General features: G+C 37.1%; 1 protein-coding gene across 2 annotated transcripts in view; it reads right to left on the minus strand.

The window, feature by feature from the left end:
* Positions 1-4,328: 4,328 nt before the first annotated feature.
* Positions 4,329-15,151, minus strand: part of Trim36 (tripartite motif containing 36) — a 42,943-nt gene continuing 32,120 nt past the window's right edge. For both annotated transcript variants that reach the window (XM_023700566.1, XM_023700565.1), the window contains 3 exons: positions 11,068-11,355; positions 7,689-7,986; positions 4,329-6,001 (listed from right to left, as the gene is read on the minus strand). In XM_023700566.1, coding sequence (XP_023556334.1) covers positions 5,650-6,001; positions 7,689-7,986; positions 11,068-11,355 — 938 coding nt within the window. In that variant the 3' untranslated portion in view covers positions 4,329-5,649. The remainder of the gene's footprint in view (positions 6,002-7,688; positions 7,987-11,067; positions 11,356-15,151) is intronic.

The following is a 15,151-nucleotide window of genomic DNA, read 5'->3' on the forward strand; positions in this document are numbered from 1 at the left end:
AAAAAAAAAGAAAAACCCAGTATTGGCATATGAGAAGCAGCAACAGAGGTGGAAGGGGTGCAGAGATTTAAAAAAAAGAGGCAGACAGATCTAGATTTCCACAAAATGCCATTTATTAGTCTATGGACAAGAGCATGTCTTGGGTGGCAGAATAACAGAAACACCACTACACACCAGGACAGGAGGAAGGCGTTTTATGCTAAGCTAGACAAAGATAGGTGGCAGTCAGACAGAACATGCCTGGTCTTTCTCTGAAATAATTAACACATTCAACATTAGTTAACAGTCCATGAGTCATTTTGGGGTGATTTCTTAATTTTTGTTTTTATGAAAAATAAAAATTTCATAACCAAATAAAAGTAGAACAACAAGTTACTGCACCATGTATTGTTCTAATTTGTTCCACTGAGCTGATCTTCATAACTTTATTTGTGCTTGGGATGTTGTGCCAGGGCCACTTGGCAAGCGAAATGGCAACTACAACAAAGATGGTGTGTCCCGTCTTACACAAACAGCTGAATGCACTACTTACAATTTTCCTCATATAACTTTCTATTTAAGTGTATTTTTGTCATTTGTAAAGGGAACCTTAACGAGGTTAGAATTCTATTTTTCAGAACGTTGTTTAAAAGCAGATATATTTGTGAAGCTATCATACAGTGACATCAGACATCAGATGCTGTTACATACTTGGTAAATGTTTTCTAATTTATGTAGGAACTATCACAGATGAGATTAAGCTCGCAGGTTAACAACATATCTAAAATCACAGTTATTATGTGACAAACCTCAGACACTAATCTAAACCAGTCAGAGTCCTTAAATCTGTATTGTTTGTGTTTGTGCAACGTGTTCTGTAGAGTATTCTGTCAGGTCAAATGAGCACTAAGTACTGTGACAATTCCTGTAGTGAAAAACAAAAAAAAGATCTATTGCCCACATTTTTATGTTTATGGGGGCCTTGCCCAAAGAAACCTATAAACAAGTAAAGTCAACTCTAAAGTCAGCTCTTCACAGACTACAATGTACTAGTCCTTACAACTCCTTAAGGACTCCTCCACCACCAGGGGTGTCTCAGGGTGTTGTCCAAACTGGCTTCTGAGCACATTCAGGGCCCACCAAGCAGCTGGGGCTGCAAGTCCACTGTTCTCAGCTTCAAGGATGTTTATAGAATACCCTACCAACCAGCAATTTCAAGCCCTGTTAGGCATGCTTCAAAAAGCAATTCAAACACTTGCTTATCAATGATATTGGCAGAACTGATAACCCAATAAATTCTTTGAGAAATATAGTTTCTAGAGTAGAAGTACTCATACTAGGGCAGAGGTGAGTCACAGGCCTGAAAACCAATCTGGGAGGCACAGCAATAAAAAACTGAGTTAAAATCCTGCCTTCATAAGTTTACATTTTACAGAAAACAAGTGTAAAATTTGGAGCTGGCCACGTGTAGCTCAGTGACAGAGGGCTTGCCTGGCATGCACGCAGCCCTAACATCTGATCCCCACAACCAAAAATCCAAAACAATGAAAGAGAGGCCAGGGATATAGCTCAGCAGCACAGGCAAGCGTGCGGTCCTGAGTTTGATTTCCATTATCGCTCCCTCAAAAATAAATAAATAAATAAATAAATAAAACAAGTCCCATAAAAAACAAAGCAGAGGACGAGAAGTACAAATGGGGGTAGAGAGGTGTAATCTAAAGAGCAGGTGGCTGGGTTTTAAATGTGACATCTGAAAAATAGATAAAAGTCATTAAAAATTGTGTACATCTCATCCTTACTGCTGCCCTCCTCCTCCTGACTCACTGTCGCCACTTGCAAGGAAGACTGGAGATAGAGATTCTGAAGAAAATTGGGGCTGCCTCTCACCCAGGGCACAAAGTACACAGGAGAGACCAGGAAAGTACAGTGTGCTTACAGAACAAGGGAGCCTCAGCTTAGCCTCCAGCATGGCTCCGAAAAGCCCACTACCCAGACAGAAGAGTAAGAAGTTTTGCCTGAGAAAAGACCAACAGATCCTGACTCGCAGACGGGCTCCAAAAGAAGCTACCTCATTTCGTGACAATGCCAGTGACGTCCGACAGTCCATATGCTCTCGCATGCAGAACTGCCCATCAGTTGTTAGTATCTCAATCTTTAGGAGATACAGACAGAAGGGGGAAAGCCTAATTAGAGCATGAAAAGTGGTCCAGACATTTTGCAAGATAATTTGGTAGTTTCTTACAAAACTAAACTATTGCACCATATGATCCAACAATTGATCTTTTCGGTATTTACCCAAAAGAACCGAGAATTTATGTCTGCACAAAAACTTACACATGGATATTTATAACAGTTTTTATGTATAATTGTGAGAACTTGGAAGCAAGATATCATTCCATAGGTAAATGGTTACATCAGCACATTAGGCAATGAAATAGTAAGCACTGGAAAGAAATGGATTGTAAAGCTACGAAACACATGGACAGGACTTCGTGTACATCAGGAAAGAAGCCAAGGCTACAGACTATGGTTCCAACTAATGACATTCTGAGAAAGGCAAAGCTCTAATTTAGTAAAAAGATCAGTGTTTTCAAGGGACTAGAGAGAGGGTGGGACAGATGAACAGACATTAAGCACGCAGGATTTTTGGAGCAGTGAAACTATTCTATACAATCTACTGCGAACAAATAACATTATACATTTGCTCAAAACCACAGCATGTACACCACCATGAGTGAACCTTAACATAAACTATGAACTTCAAGTGACAGCAAGGTGTTAATGTAAATCCACTGGTCGACACAAACACACCACCCTGGTGAGGGTTGTGATAACCAGGAGCCCTTATTTGTATGCAGCCAGAGGTGTCAGCCTCTCTACCTTCCTCTTTAGTTTGTTCTGAATCTAAAACAACTCTATAAGTCTATTTTTTAAAAACAAAAATGACACCTGATAGAGACGCCTATAATCCCAGCTGTTTGGGAGGCTGAGGTAGGAGGATCACAAGTTCAAGGTTAGCCCAAACAACTTAGCAAGACCCTACCTCAGAATAAAAAGGTCTGGGGCTATAACTTAGTAGCCCTAGGTTCAAAATTCTTAGTAATAAAAAAACCCAAAAACTCCTCAGGATATTACCACAAACAAGAAGATAAACTCCTTTAAAATGAATGCAAATATATAGTTTCTTGATAGTATTCTTGCCTATTATAGTGGCTCTCAATTCTTTTTTGTAGCAGTAAGATTGATTATATTCTTACATCAGATATTTACACAGAGTTTAGATTATAAGCTCTGGCAAAAGATTTAACACACCCTACTATTCTGGATCCCAAAAATGACAATTATTTTCTTAAAAAGTAACTGTGGATACAAGAGTTATTATTTAGTAATAGCCTTGAATCTATTTAACCAAAGAAAAAAATTAGGACACATTAAATATTAGTAACTTGTTATAATCCATTAACAACAACAACAACTACCACAACCACAACTACCAGAACAGCATGAATGTGAACTAAGTGATGATCACTGGGTCAAAATCTAATCAAAGGATCAGAAAACAAATATTAAGACATACTGAACAACTAACCAAGTGAAAGATTTCACGTTAAGTTTTTCTAAAGATCACTGCCATAGAACTCAACTAATAAAGAAGCCCAAAATAATATTTTATAAAGCTTTAGCTTTACATTAATGTGTCAATTAAATATTTGTAATAAATAGTTTCAATTTTCCACAGAAACACACTAAAAATTCCTAAAATGGAGACTTAAATAATTACCCTTGACTTTCTTTTAACTTTTACTGAAAACAAAACAAATTCTGCTGAATAATTTATAATTTTACAATGTTTGAAAGTTTTTTTATTCCTGTTAAAGCTTTATATTTAAAAATGTCTACATGGTATATGCTTATCCAAAGCTCGAGTATTAAACATAAGCATACCTACGACTTTCAGCAGTTCTATTGCACAATGATTAACATAACACTGCATGATTATGCAAATCAGCCTACGTCATAAAGTGCTAGTCACAGATGGGGAGCAATAAAGATGACTGAACACACATTCTCTGCAGTATCTTCTACTGGGGCAGGGGCAGGGTTTAATGTAGTGCTATTAACCTGAATAACGGATTTCTCTTAAAAATGAGAATAAAAAACAGCCCCCAAGAGTTTGAGTTACTCTGTTAAAATGTATCAATAGCATTCCATAACTGATCGATGCTATTTAACAGTCATGGTTTCTGAATATTTTAACTTAAAAAGTAAGTTTAAATAAAAGTCACTTATCTTAAAAGACATCTTTCAGAAATGAAGGACAGAGGTAATTGTTCCAACTGAAAGAAATGTCAGTATTTTAAAAGGTATGATTATGATTTCAGCTACTATTCCTAAACCATTATATTTTTATTTGCTTATACTACAGATTCTTCTTACCAAAAATAAGCTGCAAAAAGTTCCATATGGCCAATTAGTTGTTCCACATTTTGTAATGTATTTAATGCTACTAAAAATATAGCATGAGCTTTTCAGATCTGTAAACATAAACCAGGAAAATCTGATACACTAACATTTGTGCCAAACATGAAAAACACAAGACACAGAAGAGCACAAAAGAATAAATATGACTCCAATATTCCATCTTCATTAATATTTCTTGAAAATAATTCTATGATGTAAACATTTTCAGAGAGCAGGAAATTAAAAAAAAAAAAAAAACTATAAAGTGAAATTCTGTAAGCTAGCCAAGAATTCATATTTTCTGCAGGAAATCATGCTTATTACATATGCCAGTTAATGGGCATCGAGCTAAGGGAACTCTTTAAAAAATATCTTTATCGATATAGTTTGTGGTCTTTTTAAATACGAAACAAGCCAGGCATGGTGGCACACATCTGTAATCCCAGAACTGAGGGAGGCTGACACAGCAGGACTCATAGTTCAAATTCTGCCCGGGGCAATTTTAGCAAGACCCTGTCTTAAAACTAAAACAAATAAAGACCTGGGTGTGTAATGCAAAGGCCCTGGGCTCAATCTCCAGTACTGCAAGCAAAGCCAAACCAAACCAGTAGCAGTCACTCTCCAGGCAATATATGCTTAATAGTTTGTTACACACCTTAAAGTACCTAATCTTCCACTCAAGCATACTACCATTTTTATGGCCTTTAAAAAGAAACCTACGCATAGCTTTGCTTTCCCACTAAAACTTAAAATGTGAGACACACTCCTTAATATTAACTTCTATCCACAGGCATTTTAAAATATCTTAAGACTTAAATGATACAAAAATGAAAAGTCAAATATAAAAGAAGCATAATAAATACTTCTGTATACCTCCCCCAACCCCTTAAGGAATGTATTAGCAATACCAGCTGACATAAATAAATTAGATTCCCTGCACATAAAAATAAATATAATCCAGTTGCAAATTTAACCATCAAGTATTAATTAGGAAAAAATGTCTTCACTGAAATCATTTGTGAAGATCAGAACAACATCTAAGGGATAAGGCCGTTTAGGTTTTGTGTGTGTTTTTTTTTTTAAAAGAATCATACACCAAAAACAAATACCGTGCCAGAAGAGCTAGATGACATGTAATTAGTTATAAAGGCTAATACCAAGGCATTGCGCTGTTCACATTTTTCATCTTCATCATGTCAGATACTGAAACTACATATCTTCTTGGTACTCCAGGTATTTTGCGGTGATAGATTCTTCAAGTTGAACTGCTCCACTGCCCATTAATGCAAATGCTGGGTACATTGTGTGCGAACAGTCTACCTGGCGTTCATAGAGACATTTCATGTGCTCCGTATCATAGAAACTCACTTTGCCTTTATCACAGTCAAGGAAAATCCCTACAGTTGTTGGCATGGGCAGAACTCTATTTTCAGGTTCATTAGAAGTAGGTGACTTGGGTATAAAAAATTTCTTCATGCCTATAGCAACTAAGGTAAAAGGCTGTGAAGAATCAAAACAGGTATCTTCGCTTCCACTGTCATGCCCACTGTCTTGTTCATATCTGAAACACAGCACAGACACAGTAGCTGTTATCTTCATCTATAAGTCTTCAAGTATCTTCAAAACATTTGCACAATAAACTGTATATTGATTTAAAATGACAATCTTTACAGCAAAATTGTCCGTTAAAGCATAGTTAAAGCATGAAGATGGTACACTACCATTTAGAATTATACCATGTACACAGCCGCGGACTTCATTGTCAGACCTTATTCACGTTTACCTAGATATGTATACAAATGAGAACTTAAGACAACTTTGGTCTCCTAGAAATAAAGCAGGGACAAAGGGAGTGAATGGAACTGGTCAAGGACTTCAACAATTATAGCACACAAATGTAGAAGAAAACAAAAGGATGTATGTCTTACTCCAAGGACTTATCAAGCTAAGAAAAATAAACAGGCGCTACAAAATTAACACAAGAGAACAAAAAACCTGTTTCATTATCCTTTTGAAAGCTTTATCTCCTGAGATTTCTACATTAAGAAAGTATTGTGAAGTTGTTATTCCTTCTATTGTAAAATAAATTTTGATACACAATCCTTTTTCCCCCATGCATAGCTTATATACAGTATGATCCCATAGCTTATATATACTATGATCCCATAGTATGTCAACAATTTTAATCAGGGTTTTTCTCCTAGCATTTTTCATAATACAAACTTTTAACCATTATTATTATTATTATTATTACTATTTTTTCTTTTTATGGACTGGTTCAGGCTGCCTTAAGGGCAGGTCTGGTGCAGCGGGGGATCGAACCTTGGTCTCTAGCACCTGACTGATTTGCCCAAGCAGGAGCTTTAAACAACTGAGCTAACCCACAAGCCCCCTTTAGCCATAATCTTACCAAGTGGGGATACCACTAAGCTTAACCACATCTCTGTACTACTTAGTGTTATGTATGTTTCGTATATCTGTGCAAAAAGTGTTCCCTCCCAGATTTTTTATCTGCGATACTGTTCACATAAATGGCCAAAACTTATTTATGGCTAGTTTATTTTAACCCATATAAAAGAAGCTACACTATAATTTCCATTATTTAGTCTCAAAAATTGAAATTATCTGCTGAGGCAAAATGTCTAAAAACACAATTTTGTGAAAGACATAATGGCAAAGTTTAATGAAATTTGACTGCATAACAAAAGAACAACTTAATATCAATGGTGAAGGATGGCAAGAGGCTGTAAAAAGATACGCACATGCACCAATTCCCCACAACAAATTCAATCACTATATATTGCAAATAGGTTCTAATGAAAATAAAAAAGGATGGCAATTAGATCATTTTACTATGAATTTGGATGCTTTTCAATGATTTAATTTAGGTACCATGTGAAAGATTTTTAAAATTTAAAGCTATTTCCAATCATATCAAAACTTAACTGAAAAATCTCATTATTCAATGTGTCAATTCAAGGCAACTTGACTCTTTCCCTAACCCAACCAAATAAGCACAACCCAAATACCTAAATCAAAGAAATACATAATTAAGTAACCTAATTCTATTTTCAGTTTATCCTTGATAAACAAGGATATTTACTTTCTTTCTTCTTTGTGGATACTGAAAATCAAACTCAGGACTTTGTGCTTGCCAGGCAGGCATTTGTGCCACTGAGCTATATTCCTGCCCCAAGAGTATTTACTTTTAAACTAATTATTAAGTGTGGGATGAATCAAGACTCTACCTTGGACTGACGGCATCCCGGGGAGAACGGAGCCATTCTTGTAGTTTATCGCTGGAAGCAACTCCTACTTTCACCAGATACGAGTATGGTTCCACACGGAAGGCCCAGAAGTGTTTCCCTTTTGTAATCCCACTGTCTCCAATGATATAGTCTAGGCTTGTGTAGTAGCCCACTTGGATACGATCCGCAGCAAGCAGAGTAGTAAATCCAGCTCTACTCTCCACTCGGTCTCTCTTCAAGTTTAGCAAGAGGTGTTCGTTATTATAGCCACATTTTTCATCAAAAAGGAAACTGAAAACTAAAAGAGTTTAAAATTAATCTAATGTTAGCCTAAAAATCATTACTAACATTTCTAATTTTAAATGTTTTTCAAATGGAGATTACTGAAAAGAGAAGGATACGTATCCTGCCACTCCAGATCACTACATCAATCAAAACTTTCAACCTAGCAATAATTTTCAGTACATTCTCTATACTGGAAAATCTTCAGAAAGCTCAAAAGCAGCAAAGTATTTTAAATGTAAATGAAAATCTATAAATGCACCTCTCTGAAACAGAGAGTAGAAATTTCACACTTAGTGCATCTGTTATTTTATCTTCAAAAGGTAACACGTTTTCATAAATAGCCTACTCATTTTTAAAAATATTCCAAATTTTTAGGAAAGTTTAGCTATTTTTAATAAGGTCTTCTGCTTATCAATCAGCCTTCAGAAATCACCTTGTGCTTCAGATCTAGACTAAGCCTTAAACGTCCCATGTGTTCAGACACGGAGCTTCTGGAAGGAGCCGGACAGGGGCATGCGACACCTCTCAGTGGGTGAATCGCTGAGGAGCTCTCAACCGAATGTGCTGTGAGGAAATGGGGCCTGCGCTGAAGAGGTGGGTCACTGGGGCACGAGCTGGGCATATCTCTCCCCCAGGTCCTCTCGTGGCTCTTTGCTTCGTGGCTGCCACCTGCCGAGCACTTTCCTCTACCAGGCCCCTCTGCCATTCTGTTTGTGCGGCCCAGCAAGCAGACCAGGGCCAAAACTGTGATCAGCCTCTCCTACAGTGTACAGTGGTGGGTGTTGAGTATCCCGTCCCAGTGGTGGGAAAGTAAGACACGGGGGAAACGTGGTAGGGTTTGGAGGGGGCAGCAGGGGCTTTGGAGTCAGAGAACTAGGTCTGCAGCCCTGCTCAAACACGTCAGGAGCATTTGACCTAAACTTTAATCTCTTCATTTACAGAATGGAGGTGATATCACTCCTGTAATTTCTGTCAATTCAAATCCTGTAAGTTTAACACTGGTTGTGAGGGAATACAGAAATGATGCAAAGGGGGGGCCAGGGAGATGGCTCAGTAGAATAAGTGCTTGCCTGGCAAGCACAAGGGCCTGAGTTCAATCCCTGGTTCCGCCAAAAAACAAACAAACAAAAAAACAAAAAAAACCTTTGGAGTCCAGAAATGACGCAAAGGTCCATCAACAGGTGGGTAAATGGTTATGAAAATATGGTATACACGTACAGCAGAATGGTATCCAGCTTTAAGAAGGAAGAAGTTAAAGGCCTTAAAAGATATACTGATACAAGCTACACCAAGAATGAAACCTGAAATAAGCCAAATGCGAAAGGACAAATATCGCACAACTCCACTTACATGAGGTACACAGAACAGGAAATTTCACAGACAAAAGAGTAGGACAGATTACCAGGCTCTGGGACAGGGAGAACAGGAAGTTACTGTTCAATGCATGCAGATTTTCAGTTTAGGATCATAAAACAAGTACTGGATTTATAAGTGATAACAGCCACACAGTGTTGTAAATATATTTAATGTCACTGAACTACACATTTAAAAATGGCTAAAATGGTTAATTTTGTCTATAGCATACCTCAATTAAAAAAAAAAAAATGCCAGTAAGCTAGAGCCGTTCCACTTAAGCAGGCAGACCACTCCTTCAGACATGATCACTCCTGCTTTCTTTCAATCTCCAAAATCTCCCAGTTCGCACCATAAACTTAAAGGGCCCGCTTTTCTCAGAGAAAAAGAAGATAGCTCCATAACTTTCCCTTTCCTCCTCCCCCACACCAACTATGTTACTGAAAATAGCAACTATGTCCAGGATCCTTCTGCTTCCACTTTTGGTTAAAGAGATTAGAAAAGAAGGGAGGAAATAGTATAAACCTTCAGATATTACATTTGTAGATTCTGCCTAAAACTATTACATTTCATTAAAATTTAAGAAAAATAATTTCAGACAACTGTATACACATTTCTCTTTTGGAGTCATAATGTGCCTGAAAAACATAATGGGCAGCTCACTGTTCTATTTTGAACACAAAAGGGAAGTAAGGACATGCTCACTGCATAAAATATAGGTACCCAAGCCACTACAAATGGGCAGGGGGCAATGAGATCTAAAAGCAAATGAAGGGATTTCCAATACTGACAGGGCAAAATGTTTTTCTGCTAACAAGACTCAGCACAACTTCAGTTCTAAATGTTTCTTGTCCATGGAGACACTGTGAACATGACCTATGCTGTACGTCATTTTCATTCTATAAAAACCTCCGCTCTGTATTTAGTATCAGTGGATTTTAACTTGGAAGTGGGAGGGAAGGAGCTCTTAGTGGAAGGGAAACAAAGCTAACTAACCATATGGTTCTAATATGTATCACCCTTCTCCATGTGTCAAGAATCACACTGAGGGGCTGGGGAGATGGCTCAGTGGAATAAGTGCTTCCCTGGCAAGTGCAAGGGCCTGAGTTCAATCCCCGGTTCTGCCAAAAGAAAAAAAAAAAAAAAAAAAAAAAATCACACTGAATTAGCTAGAAAGCCTAGGCCAGTTAGAAACAGATTAAATCAAAATTAGACTTCAGGATGCTATACTAATAAATGTTACAAATACAGATTTCCAGAAACTGACCAAAAACTCTAATTTTATTATTTTAAACTTTTTGTTTTGCCTTTTTGAGCAGGGTCTTGCTATGCAGTTCAGGCTAGTCTTGAGCTCACTTTGTGGCCCAGGCTGGTCTCTGTCTCCCAACGATCCTCCTACCTCAGCCTCCCGAGTGCTGGGATTATAGATGTGCATCACCACATCCAATTTATTTTAAAATTTTAAGGTAGCATCATTTAATAATTTAATTATATAACTTTAAATTAAATAATTTAATCCCAACTCTGCTCACTCAAGTATCTTCCTTCTGTGCTCTCCTCTTGATAGATATTAGTCAAAATCTAATTCTGTTCTCAATCTACAGGGTAACATTCAATTATTCAGTTCATTTCTGAGTCCCAGCTCAGTACAGAATCTACTTGTCCAGAGTCTTCAAAAAGCAACAGCTTGTTTCACATATATAGATGTGGAAACACAGGCTAGCTTCTACAGTGACGGTACCTGGAGCAGGCGGAGTATGAAGAATCAGCTCTCGGCTGCAGGGACTGCAGATGGAGCCCTTGTACGCCCTCACTCGGAAGGCGTAATGACTGTTATCTTCAAGATCAGAGACGACTTTGCTCGTGCCACACACTTGGATCTCATTCCACGATATGTCTTCATCTCTGTTCATCTTCCGATATTCGAGAACATAGTTATCAGCCTTATCCTTTCCTGGGTGGTGCCAACTTATCAAGGCATTGTTATAAACTTTGCTCTGGTCCTCGTTGATTTCAGGCACATCTATGCCTGAAGAATTAGAAAAATAATGTTAAAATACTAATATTTCAAAACTATACTATCCAACAATTTTCTAAACTTATAATACTATGTATAAGAAAAAGAATAAATAAGAGGATCACTATGAGTATGATCTGTGTAGTGAGACCCTGTAGACAACACAGAGACCCTGTAGACAATGTACTAAATACATAAAAATATCAGAAAAAGAATAAATGTAAAGTATGGTCTATTAATAACTGAAACAAGAAAAGATAACATTTCACACTCAATTATATAACTTTAAGTATTGTAATTATTAATTCTGAAACACCATAAATTGTATTTTTTATCCATGTTTTTCCATGTACTGAGTCAAAACATCTTATGTGCATCCTCACATATGCAAACTATACTTTTAATATTTTTAAAAGTTCGGTGACCATTCCAAAATCTCAGTAAATACTACATAATTTTTGTCATCTTTTCTTTTGTAGAATTATAAAGTGATTTTTCTTACTATAAATGTGATACATTTTACAAGAAAACCAGAAAGTAAACAAAAAAGTTTAATTGAAAGATAATCACTAAAATAACTTTATATAGATCCTTTTAGTATTTTTCCTCAAAATATTCCACTGTATGGATACAACAATATTAATGTATTTTGGAAAACAGGTTTCTAACATTTCACTAAAAATAGACTGATTATATATCACAGATTCTAAAGATTCTAAATGAATCTTTTTTTTTTTTTTTTTTGGTGGAACCGGGGATTGAACTCAGGCCCTTGCACTTGACAGGGAAGCGCTTATTCCACTGAGCCATCTCCCTAGCCCCTCTTTTTATATTAAATTCTTAACACTGAACATGGCAAGAATAAGCTATAGAAATTCTATACAAACATACCATATACATATACAATTTATATCAGATTCTGGTGGATATGAAATGAAAAAGTTTTCTCTCTTATTAGCTCCCATACATATAAGCAAGGTATACCTATGTCTGTGTGCATTTATATTCCTCAATATCATATTATCTTAAGCTCTGAAATGTTACTCAAAATATATTATAAATTTTAGAATAGGGCTGGGGAGATAGCTCAGTAGTATAAGTGCATGCCTGGCAAGCACAAGAACCTGGGTTCGATCCCCAATATCACAGGTCATGCCAGCCACCAAAACAGGATGTGGCAGCACACACCTGTAATCCCAGCACTGCGGAGGCTGAAAACAGGAAGATCACTATGAGTCCAAGCTGCATAGTGAGACCATGTACTAAACACATTAAAAAATAAAAAAAGATTTGGGTACAGATTTAAAAAGAAAGGAAGTCACAAATATACTTAAGTTTTACTTTCAGCAAGACAAATTTTCCGGGGTCGGGGAGATAGCTCAGTGGAATAAGCACTTGCCTGGCAAGCGAAAGGACCTGAGTTCAATCCCTGGTTCCGCAAAAAAAAAAGAAAAAAAAGACAAATTTCCCTTGACTGAATATACACAAATCCATATCTATATATATAGCTATTAGATTAAACTCCAGTCATTCCCTATCGCTAGAATGGAGTAAAAATGTGAGAAAGACAGGAAGACTGTGGAAGCAGCAGAGCACAAACAGAGGGAAGGGATACAGGTTAAACTGTGCAGCCCCCAACACATGTGTTTCAGTCTTAACTGCCAGAATATGACCAAACTCCTCTGAATGTGACTGTATCCAAGATGACAAGATCGTTAAAGAGAAAATTAAACTGAAGTCACTTCAGTAGGCCTAACCCAGCATGACTGGGAACCCTAAGAGGCGACAGGATGCACACCTCTACAGAGGAGGAAGTAGGCCACACAAGGACAGGGGAAGACGGTGGCTATTTATAAGGACCAGGAGAAAAGCCTCAGAAGAAGCCAACCCCACTGATAACTTGATTACAGATTTCAGGATCATGACAAAATTCATTTTGTAGGGGCTGGGGAGATAGCTCAGTAGAATAAGCGCTTGCCTGGCAAGCGCAAGGTCCTGAGTTCAATCTCTGGTACTACAAGAAAAAGAAATGATAATAATAATAATAATAATAATTTTCTCACTGGACACTTAGCTACCACAATTGGGAGAAGAACTCAGTTGTGTAAGCCACACTGTCATGGTAAGTTGTTTACTGCAAGACACCTAGAAAACTAATACAATGAAGTGGACGCCTGTATACTGACAGTCAGTTTAGTCCTTGGGGCTCTTCCCTATAGAAAGCTAGAGCACGGGCTGGCGAGATAGCTTGGTGGTCTGGGTGCCCGCCTGGCAAGTCCAAGGACCCAGGTTCAATCCCAGGTACCGCACACCATGCCACCCCAGAGCCCAGGTGCACCTGGCCAGGCACCAAGGCCAGCAGTGGTTGTGCACACCTCTAACGCCAGTGCTGGATAGGCTGAGATGGGAGGATAGCGAGCTGCGTAGTGAGAACCTGCACCAAACAAATAAAAGGATAAAAAAAGTCAAACCTATACACTCAAGGAAACAATGACAAAGATGTTCAATACAGCATTGTTTACAATAGAGAAAAAAACAAATTGTCTCTCATGAAGGAAAAATTTGTTCACTTATGAAATACTATAAATGGTTAAAATGTAAAAAAATCCAGAATTGTATGTTGACAAGTATGTTGATAAGTATGTTTATCTTAAACATGATTTTTTCAAAAAGCCAGTTACAGAAAGAATATATACAACGTGCCATTTGTGCAACATTTAAAAATACACAAACCAACAAACTCAGTTCTATGTGTAAAAATATAGTCATAAACATATAAATAAGATACAATTTCAGGATATGATGGACCATGGAGATTACTCAAAAAAAAAAAAAAAAAACAGGATTAGTAGTCCCATTCCATCCAGCTATTCCCCTTCTGGCATTTTTCCAGAAGAACTAAACCATCATACCACAGTAATATAGATGCACCCATGTTTATAGCAGTATAATTTGTCAGAACTGAATTTTGGAAACAACCCAAATGCTCAGCAACTGAGAACTAGATTTAAAAAAGATGTGGTATTTCTATGCAATGGAATTCTATTCAGCTACAAAAAAGGATAAACTCAAGGCTTTTATAGGTAAATGGATGCAACCAGAGACCAGACTCATAAGTGAAATAAACCAGACCCACCTGTGTACACACTGTATTGTCTCCCTCTGTAAGAACCTGAAAGAATGAATAAGATCCAAAAGGTGCTATAGATATTGTGAAAGGAAAGAAACTGCCAAAAAGAAAGAACAACTGGAAGGGGGGAAAAGGGCAAATGAAGGAAAGAAAAATAAAAAATGTACATATATACACAAGATAGCTAAGATAATTACACTACTAATTTCTATTAGTTCACTGAAAGGAACAGTCTGTGCTTATACTGTTTGATCCATTTTGTATGCCTATATCTGGTAATCTATGCAGCTACTTTGAAGATAACAAGCAATATAATAAACATTGCTAATTTCCTATCTTATTAGAAAATTCTGTATTGTTTTTATTACTTTTGTCCCCTATTTGAAAGAAAAAAACCCTCTCATCACTACTCAGTCCAGATGATCATTGTGAGCCTAAAAAATTTCAACACAAAAGAGCAAAAGGCAATCTTAGACCTTTAACCCACCCAGAACCAGTCCAGGAGACAAGGACATAGAAGAACTTGAAAATCACACCTGAAATTTCTGGAATAATAGCAACTGAAGTCAAGAAACAACTCCATCAGGCCACAGAAGAAATTAGATGAGAAATAATCTCTGCCCTTCTTTTTTTTTTTTTTTTTTTTTTTGTGGAATCGGGGATTGAACTCAGACCCTT

This window comes from Octodon degus, unplaced genomic scaffold, assembly GCF_000260255.1.
Source record: "Octodon degus isolate 3935 unplaced genomic scaffold, OctDeg1.0 scaffold00124, whole genome shotgun sequence".
In the NCBI taxonomy this organism is placed as follows: Eukaryota; Metazoa; Chordata; class Mammalia; order Rodentia; family Octodontidae; genus Octodon; species Octodon degus.